The sequence below is a fragment of the Anguilla rostrata genome, chromosome 12 (assembly GCF_018555375.3).
Source record: "Anguilla rostrata isolate EN2019 chromosome 12, ASM1855537v3, whole genome shotgun sequence".
NCBI classification, from domain to species: Eukaryota; Metazoa; Chordata; class Actinopteri; order Anguilliformes; family Anguillidae; genus Anguilla; species Anguilla rostrata.
In genome coordinates this window covers 39295774-39306340 of record NC_057944.1, presented here as the reverse complement: position 1 = coordinate 39306340, position 10567 = coordinate 39295774, and the positions used below count along the sequence as shown (strand labels likewise).

At 38.7% G+C, this 10567-nt stretch overlaps 1 protein-coding gene across 1 annotated transcript; it reads right to left on the bottom strand.

The window, feature by feature from the left end:
* Window positions 1–6191: 6191 nt before the first annotated feature.
* Window positions 6192–8753, bottom strand: LOC135236569 (olfactory receptor 52L1-like). The gene has a single exon (XM_064303022.1). The coding sequence runs from the start codon at window positions 8729–8731 to the stop codon at window positions 7772–7774; it is 960 nt and encodes a 319-aa protein (XP_064159092.1). The 5' UTR covers window positions 8732–8753; the 3' UTR covers window positions 6192–7771.
* Window positions 8754–10567: the final 1814 nt, after the last annotated feature.

Below are 10567 nucleotides of genomic sequence, written 5' to 3'. Positions count from 1 at the left end.
TTCAGATTTTTATATGATATGAATAATGCTGAGTAATTACTAAAGACTAGAGGGTTAGGATTCCGCATTGTTCCACCTTGTTTTCCTGGATTCGCTGGAAAGACTAAAAAAAGGATGTGAGGCTTGCAGATGTGTTTCTGTGTGTCTGAAAATTCCTCTTAAACAATTACACTAAAACAAATTCACTAACAGAGCGCCTATCCCTCAAAATATATCGGCACTGCCTGACACACAATAACATTGTAGTAGATACAGTACAGAGAAGTCCATGATGGTCCAAAGAAAGAAAAGAAAAATAATCAAGAACATACTGTGCCACCAAAGATCCTGAAGTTTCATCCAAGCGAGGAGAATCTGTATTTGCTTTTTCTTTTTTTTGCTGATGTTCTTACCATTTCACGGTAATAACATCATACCAACAGACGAAAATCGTGGTGGTAATGCGATAGTGTGGGTGTGCATTGCTGCCTCAGGACCTGGACGAATTGCCATTATTGTAGAAATCAATTATTTCAGCAAATAAAAACGTTTGCCAATTCAGCAAATAAATAAATACATAAATAAATAAATCGCAAATTTAGAAACTAAATTTAGCAAATAAAGAGTAATTGCGCATTTATTTAGTAGCCCCATGTACATTAATGCTGTTACACAGATTGCAAAATACATACAGCTGAAAAAGCAAATATATCACAATAACTCCTAGATACGGCATGTAATATTTTAACATTTTAAAATCGCAAAGCAGTATTACGGTTCCTATGATTTGGCTTTACCTTCCTGTGAGTGTTGGGGTCCAGTGTGCTCCTCTGTGTGGGATTCTGTGCTGTCACTGGAATGGCCCTTAGGTTTTATATGCCTGAAATCCCTCAAACTCCACAGGGTTTCCACTGTCAGCGGGCCTCATTTACGACACATGCGTACGATCACATTTGATCGCAAACTGCACGTAAGAACGTTTCTCAGAACATTTTGGCATTCATCACTTTTTTTTTCTAATTTGTATTTGTTCACGGCTGTTTCCTTATGCAAGTCACATGAACAGGATTGCGCATAAAATTTACAAACAGCCGGCATTCATATCATCGTAGGGACCTATCTGACGCAGCAGTGATTTTTTTTGGGAATTTTAAAATATATTTTTTTCATATTTGTATCTCTGTTGTGCCACCATGTGTTTGGATTGGGCTATGCCTGCCAATGAATGCACATACCAAGTTGCATAACTTTATGTTAAATGGTTTTGCAATTATTAACATATTTATGATCAGCCACACCCAGTGCAAATTCATAGAATCATCATTTGGCCATTTTTGGCATAACTAATAGAAAAGCAATGTGAGTGCAAATGAGTCTGTTTTTGTTGGAGGAATAGCATTTTAAGTGTTTTCAGAGAATTTAAAATGGTAGATAATCCTATATGTTGGCCTTATGGTCCTTGAGGCGGATTTGGTCTTTGTGAGGAGGGACATCTACTGATTGTTATGACTGTTTAATAATTGCAAATTGAACTGACCATTATAGCTCCATCATGCGGCTAATCGGCACCAAAATTGGTAAGGGATTGTTGGATGACAAGTTTCATACAAATTAGCCAAGCAGATAAGGAAGAAGTTTAGACATAGGCCACAGCCGTTTACACTGTTGTGTGTAGTGGCTTACGACAGGCGCCCCAGTACAGGACCCCAAAATAATCAGCAACAACTGTCAGAAAGCTTCCCTGTGTGTGAAATTAGTGTAATGAGTGACTAATAGATTCATATTATGTATATTTAAATTAGACAGATGACTGTTATAAAAATTCAATTCAATACGTTCTGGAAACATATCTGTGAATAATTGCTTTGGTTTATTAATTCTTATAAGTGTGGTTTTTTTGCCTCATATTTTGATTTTCATCAATTTATTTTTTGGAAATATTTTATTACAGGTTGCAATCTGATACTCATACATAATGTCAGTAAAATTTCTAGTCATTCCCCCACGCTTCTCCGTATGATAATGTCAGTACAATTTCTAGTTATTCCCCCATGCTTATCGGTATGATAATATTTGTATAATTTCTAGTTATTCCCTCGCACTTATCGATATGATAATATTTGTATAAATATTCTAAGTTCATTCCCCCACGCTTATCGATATGATAATATTTGTAGAATTTCTAGTCATTCCCCCGCACTTATTGGTATGATAATATTTGTAGAATTTCTAGTTATTCCCCCACGCTTATCGGTATGATAATATTTATATAATTTCTAGTTATTCCCCCATGCTTATCGGTATGATAATATTTGTAGAATTTCTAGTCATTCCCCCACGCTTATCAGTATGATAATATTTGTATAATTTTTTAATTTCAACCATTTTAATTATTTAGAACTATTTGCTTATAAATATAGAGTGAATTCTACATTGTGTGAACACAGAGTGTATGAGTTTTCCATGATTACAATGGTTTTTACTTTCTGCATGAAGACGTGTGAAACTTAACTACTATCCTTCCATTTCTCTAATTCTATTCTCACCTTATTAATTCATTTGAACAGATACAAGTAAAAGGCCAAAGCCAGGTGATGTAACCATTCTTTAAAAAGGAGCTATGAACTGATTACTCCCTTTGGTAGATGGATCTGATGACTCTCTCTCTCTGAGGGTCAACAGCAAACAGAGCCAATTAAGTGATAAACATGTTTATTAGTCCATCATTCATTAGTCATTAGACATTACAGGAGGTCATTAGTCCACTGTACATGTTCATTCCCTGGATAGCAATTTAGAGCCCTTCACACCTGAGACCAAAAGGACACAGTGAACAACAGCAGCTCCCTGTAGATTATAGTGGGGATGGAGAGAGGAGCTGAGAGCGATGGGTCTCAGAGAGAGGGAATAATGACCTCCCTTTGGACAGCCTGGGGACTCTGACCCCTGAGTGCTTCATATGGGCTCCCTGTGAGCTGGAGAGGAGGCTCAGGCCACACTCACTGATGAGAGAAGTTACATCATTATCATCTGCATTTCTCTTTTTCCATCTGGAGAGGGCCTGGAATGATGCAGTTCATGCTGAAAGGTCACAGATCACAGGCTTCCATGTCCTGCATACTGTGCTCTGAGTGTACAGGGTGAACTTTTCACAAATCATTTATCTGCAGTATCGCTCTGTAAGGGAACATTTACTCACATTGAGCAATTATTCAAACAGATTGTATGTGGATAATACACAGTAAACAAATGGAGGAAAGAAATGCATGAACAACAGGATGCACACACAAACATGTGCACACACACACACACACACACACACATACATATGCATACCATGAATATGTACTCTGCGTTAGTGCCCTTGATGTGTGTACATATGTAGTGCAACTTAAAGGAGCTGATCTGCACACACACACACACCGATCTGCAATTTTCACACTGATAAAGGTGAACAGCAGCATCTAGTAAGAATACAACTTGTATTCTTTTTAAAAAAAATAGTAAAACAACTTGATGTATCTACAACTACATGATTTCATGACTGCTCTCAAAACCTTACTGGCCTGTTTCCACGACAACCACATATCTGATTACAGGGGCATGGCATAGAACAGGAACAGTTTTAAATGCCAGACTTCTGTCCTTAATTAGGTGATGTGTTGTGTTTGTCCTCACAGCTTCTGAACTTAACACCCAGTTAAAGAGCCAACCAATCATAAATTAGACACAGAAACTGCATTGACTTTCTTTAATTAACAAATCTATTTTATTTGTATATTTGTATATCTAGCTTTTAGGTAAACTAAGCATTGGGTACAGTTCAGTGGTAGGAATAGACGAGCAGTGTTGGCCTGCATGGCCTGTTCTCGTCTTACTTTATATTATGTTATGTTATGTTATGTTATCACTTCTTACAGAAAACTGTCACAGAGACACTTGACAGTGTGGACGAAAAGAGCAAGAACAGAGCAAAAACCAGGCCTGAACCCCCAAGTAACAAGCACATGCACGTTTGCTTTTTTTGGTTCAGGCCTGGTTTTTGCACTTTGCTAGTTCAACAGATCCACTATAACACTTTCTCTGAGAAAGTAAATTTCCATTTACTTTCTCAGAGAATTGTGAAATTGATTAAAGCAAGACAAATTAAACTCAACGGTCAAATCTCCCAAAATCAGCGCTTGGCAGTTAATTTTTCATAAATGACAGGGATCTACGGCTGTGGTAATAACGGAGATCTGCACAATGCAGCACACACTATTGCATCATAGTCCATCCCATAATGAGCCCCCAGGAGCCCGGCCCACCTGAGCAGGGAGACGGACGTCACCAGGTGACACGTCAGAGCCCTCTTTACTCCGACCCTCTGGGAGAAGAGCAGCTACTGAGAGGAGAGCTGAGCTGCAGACTGGCAGGCCGTAAGGAAGGCCACACACTGCAGGCCTGATAACAAACAGCAGGCCTAGAAGCCTCAGGCCAGTTCTTAGAGGTGTGTGCAGGGACAGGCTCCCTTAGTATACAGCTGCAGACTGGCAGGCCGTAAGGAAAGCCCACACTGCAGGCCTGATAACAAACAGCAGGCCTAGAAGCCTCAGGCACGTTCTTAGAGGTGTGTGCAGGTACAGGCTCCCTTAGCATACAGCTGCAGACTGGCAGGCCATAAGGAAGGCCCACACTGCAAGCCTGATAACAAACAGCAGGCCTAGAAGCCAATTCTTAGAGGTGTGTGCAAGTACAAGCGCCCTTAGCATACAGCTGTAGATAACACTGAGTCAAACTGCCAGTCAGATATATTACTAAAGAAGATGAAGGAATGGCCTTTTGATAGCACAAACATGTATTCAGTGCACAGCATTCAGGCCTGGGCCAGCCACTGGACAGTGGAGATGTTGAAAAAAAACATACTGGTCTATGTTAGTTGGATGGATTGTCAGTCAGAATTGCTACATGCACTACATGGCCAAAAGTATGTGGACACCTGATATCCAACATCTCATCCAGGCCGGTCAAGTTCTTCCTCACCATAGGAATCCAATATCTGCCAATGCGACTGTCATCTAAACGCACAGTTATAAATTTCCTTGTCATTACGATTTGCATGTCATCCAAAATGCAACATTCTCATACTTATTTGCATTTGAATGATGCAAAACTGTTGCCTCACAGCAAGAAGGTTGTGGTTTCGAATCTCGGCTTGGGGCCTTTCTGTGTGGAGTTTGCATGTTCTCCCCGTGTCCGTGTGGGTTTTTTTCCAAGTACTCTGGTTTCCTCCCACAGTCCAAATACATGCAGGTAGGAGGCTCTAAATTGCCCATAGCTATGAGTGTGTGAGTGAATGGTGTGTGTGCCCTGCGATGGACTGGCCAAATGTCCTGGGTGTATTCCTGCCTCTCGCCCATTGCACGCTGGGATAGGCTCCCCCGACCCTGCTCAGAATAAGCGGCTATAGATAATGGATAGGTGGACAGCTATACATTCAGTAGAATTTTAAAGTATTGCACATTGACCAGCTTACCATAGTTCTCTGGCAGCAAATGAGGCACTAAAATTTAAGATCTGGCAAATTCCAGTTCCTCCAGAGCCAGCTGACGCTTCATTAATGCCAGTTTGGCTCTCTTTTTGGCAACAACCTCCTCCTGGAACCTCCTGTCTTGCTCAAAGGCATCTACCATCACCTGCTTGATGTCTTTCAAGACCTCCGGTTTCCCCATCTCCAACTGAAAGAGGTCCTGGCTGCACCCTGAGATGTGGTCACGGTGGTCTCTCCCCGTTGGAGAGGAAGGCTGAGGGTGGGGTGGTCTCAGTGTGGGAGAAACAGAAGGGGAAGGCGGTTGGCAGGATGAGCCGGGTGGAGATTCTGACCCTTGGGAGACACCTGATTGAGGGGGATCATCATAATTGGACTATCAGGTAGGGATCCTCCATAAGTAACAATGGGCAGTGGGCCCAAGGATGGTCTAGGCCCTCTCCTTTTGAATTTGAGGATGCACTGTTCTTGCCCCTACCTGTTTGGTGTAATTTGCGCCTGTACAGTGCACCTCTTCATTCAGCTATACTGGAGAAACCTTATTAATGTGCATTTGGATCTACTGAATAAGGTGGTCTTATTCTTTTCCACCATGTCCAGAATTAATTTGATTTCACCCAGCTGAAAGGATGCCTTTAGTGACCATTTTGATTGAGTGGCCATGTTTCATAGATCTATGGGTTTTTTTGGTTTGTTTTTGTTTTTTTTTTGTTTTTTTTTGGGAAGACCACGGTTTAATTATTAAATACAGATGTTCATTTGTAGACAATGATAACAGCTGAGGCGCAAATGTTTGCAAATGCATGACTGCCGAATCATGTTTTGCCGAAACCGAAGACATTCTTATTCAGAAAATGTTTAAAACAAAATTTGTCTAATGCTAGTCTGTCTCGGGATTACTAACACATTCACATTAAACTACATAATTGATGGTCGTTCAGTATTAAACTACGTGAAAACAAGGAAGATATAATGGAAGTCTGCCCTTTACAGATTTCTTGCTATCCACGTTTAAAAAAAAAAAAAAAAACGTATATAACACAAATGGGTAGTCTATGTAATTCTAAGTGTATCAATGCTAATATTGTATTTTATGAAGTTCCTTTTAGCTACTGAGCTATTGTAACTGCATTTCCAATCAGTTATTATCAAATTGATTAATCAAACTTTTCAGCGCCTTTCAAGTCACCTGTTGTGCTAAAGATACACTTAAATATCGTGCTTGCTCTCTGGTACGTTAGTTTGCCTGTTACACGCCACACGTGGGAAAACAAATGTCTTCAAGATCGTAGTTTGAAAACAGTCTTTACCGCTAAGATCATTTGGTAATGGGAAACGAAGCCCAGGTTTTTTTGTTTCTTACTGCAATAACAGGCTAATGGGGTATTGAGGCACATCTAATTCCAATGAAACCACAAGAATACGGACTGTTCCGGCTATGTTTTTACCCAGTATTCTGCTTAATACTGTCTGATCATTTTGAAGTATTGTGATGAAAAGGTCAGACAAATTAGTGAGCAAAAATACAAAATCAAGGAAAAGTTTATTTAACATTGTGTAACAGACATCAAATGTAATTGTAAAAGGTTAAAAACAAAGAGCAAGGTACAGTCGTCATAAATACTGTATATGACAACAAGGTGCCATGAACTATGTGAGTGAACTGAACTTTAGGTGGGAGTGTAGGGTAGGGATGATGGGTTTATCAAACCGAAGTTGAGAGTTTGATTCCCAGGTGGGCCACTGTTATCGTGACCTTGAGCAAGGGAACTGATTGGAATTGCCTCAGTAAATATCCAGCTGTATAAAATATTTTTATGCATAGGTATTTGGTGACCAATATATGACAGCAAGTGGCCAGGAACCAAAAGGGTAAAGCCACACATCCTCAAATGAGAAACGACTTCCCAAATCACCTCTATTCATTTCAATGGGAGATTATTTTTCACAACTGTGAACAAGAGTGAACAAGAACTTAATTTGGAGGGCAGTATAGTATAACGGCTAGGGAACACGTTGTATCACTTTTTACGTAACTGGTGTACGTCACTCTGAATGAGTGTCTGGTAAATGCTAAAATGATAATAGGAAAAGGGCTTGAATTCTCCAAGCGGAAATAGCAGCATTCTTGTTATGCTGAAAGAGAACCATTGTGCAGACTTTTCATTGTACTTTTCAAGTATAATTCCTCCCAGTCAAATTACATTTGAGCTCATTTAGGTTATTGTCTTTAAAAATGTGTTAAAGAATTAAACAGGTCTGAGACTACTTTGTCACTAGCTGCTGTGGTGTTAACTTATTTTTGCAAGTAGCGAACAGTTTGAATATCTGGACCCTGATGGCTTGAATAGTAATTCCATAAACTACAGGATTACATAATGGGGGAAATATCACAAAGTGCAGGGACATGAATATTCGAGCTTTATGAGGCACATGACTCATGTTGAAACGACTTGAAATTATTTCAAATAAGACTCCCACAGCATAGTTAATCACGGCCAGTAAGTGTGGGGTGCATGTTTGAATGGCTTTGGCCTTAGATTCCTTAGAAGCAGACAGGCAGATCCTGAGTATTTGTGCATATGAAAATAGTATCATGAGCAGCTGTGGAACAATAACTAAAAAAGCAACAACAAGGCCTACTATGTTTTGAATAGAAGTTTCAAAACAAGACCGCTTGATTAATTCAAAGTTAATACAATAGACCTTTTCTATGATCCTGTCACAAAATGTAAGTCGTGCAGCTAATGTAAAATACACTGCAAAAACAACGCAAGGATAAATCCAGGACAATGCAATAAGTGTGCCCACTTTTCTATGAGACATTAATTGGTGATAGCGTAATGGATGACAAATGGCGACATACCGATCATAGCCCATCACGGCTAAAATACTAAATTCAACTGAACCATATGTTTGTATGCAAAAAATCTGTAAAAGACAAGCAGTCAGAGATATTTCATAAGTATGAGACATTAAATTAACAAGTGCCGATGGGAATAAAGATAAGCTGCCATAAATTCCATTCACTGCTAAATTACACACAAAAAAATACATGGGTTCATGGAGACCTCGCTCAATGTAAATTACTGTAATAAGAATTGCATTGGTTAATAGCAAAACGATAAACAATATCAGGAAACCTGTGAAGTATACATATCTATGATCTTCCAGTTGAGTGTATGCCTTCAATATGAATGATGTCACCACTGATCCATTCTCCATGGTCTAGTTGCACAATGAATCCTACAGAGAAAAATCACATGGAATTATTTAACATTTTTTGTTTGAAAAGGAACAAGAACTGGCCTTTTTTTTTTTTTTAACTAGGATTTTGTGAATGGCTTTACAAATGCTTAGCCATCCATGGAAGCTTTCAATTGACAAAAAAATACTAACATAACTAATTCATTACCAAAATTCAGATGTTTGTTCTCTCAGCAGACGTCCTCTGTTGAATTAAATCACCAGACACACTTAAATATCAATTTAAGATCGGATGTACAAACTACCTAGATTGTTTTTATGTTCCTATACTTAACTTATCTTTATTCACAAGGAAGAATGTGAGGGTTTTAAAATGAATAAGCCATGCAACTGAGGTCCTGACTCACTGTTGTCATTAAACATCACACGATTTCTACTGTTGGGGTGTTAACTGCAGTGTCCTGATCAAATTTCCACAAAACTTGTATCTGCATTTGGTGACCTAACCACAGCACCTTTATTGACTACACAATCACATTCTCTGGTTTCATCCCATTCGCATGTAGCGCTTTCCGGGTCAGGGGTATTCGCCACAAACTGTGTGAGGGTTGTACGGCGAAATTCTTTGGTGTAGAAAATCTATTTTGATACATTTTCATCATCAGCCATGAAATGGGTCTCAGAAATTGGTCAAATCATGTAGGGGGAGTTTTTAAAAAGTAGGTTTTTTCAAAAATCCCAAAATTGTGAAAAATCCAACACGGCAGAAATCATGAACAGTAGAAGCTATATTCTGCAGGAGTCAAAGAATCGGCAAAAAAAAAACAAAAAAAAGTATCTAGGCCTTACAGCTTGTGAGATACAAATCAAAATACAAAATGCCTTGTTTTATAGTGCTGAAATGTGGTCATTGTGGAAAGGGTTTTAGCGACTGAGTAGTGGGTGAAATTTGCAAGCTATCTACCAAATTTAGCTAGCTCTATGCCTATGAGATCCAGATACTTGTAGGGAATAATAATAATAATAATAATAATAACAACAACAACAATAGTGCCTAGCAACTACAACAACAATAATAATAATAATAATAATAATAATATTTACATCAGGAAGGTCCTGTCATGTGTAATGTGTGAGAGAAATTGTTAGCAAAAATATAAAATTCATACATACCCACAGATATGTCATTTAATATTTGCCTCCTTTTAAATGATTGTATTTTTACACGTTGTAACTCGTATCCCTGTTGTGTTGATACTCTGCAGGCAACACACTTAAGATATGGAATCTTTGCTTGAGCTTGTATAAAGGACGTTTTACACAGGACAATCCTTTTTATAAAGGACTGATTGCAACACACCGGTATTAGTCAGTTGGTGATGTCATAGCTAAATTACGTTCGATACAATTACGGTTACACTGACACTACAGTTATAATTAAACACTTAAGCCCAATGGTATTCACACCAACACCATGCAAGTGTGTTAAAGGAGAAGCAGCAGGAGAGATGTTTGGAAAAACACTGGAAATTTTCATTTTGACTGCACAAACTTTTTAAAAATTTTATTTGAAAGTTCAGCATCACACGTTAAACAAACTTATCTTTGGCCTTTTGCTAGTCCCATTCTCAGATGGATATCCCACCCTTCACTAACTGTCTAAGTAAATTTTTTTTTTTTTAAAGTAGGATAGCTGTTTCATCTTTTAATAAAATGTTTTTATTGGCTGGCAGTTAAATACAAGTAAATATGTGGTGCAAAGTCTGAGTTGAAAGGCGAAATGCCACTGTACACTGTCAGGATCATGGTCCAAGAAATAAGTCATGGCTAACCAAAGTTACTTATTGAGTCCAC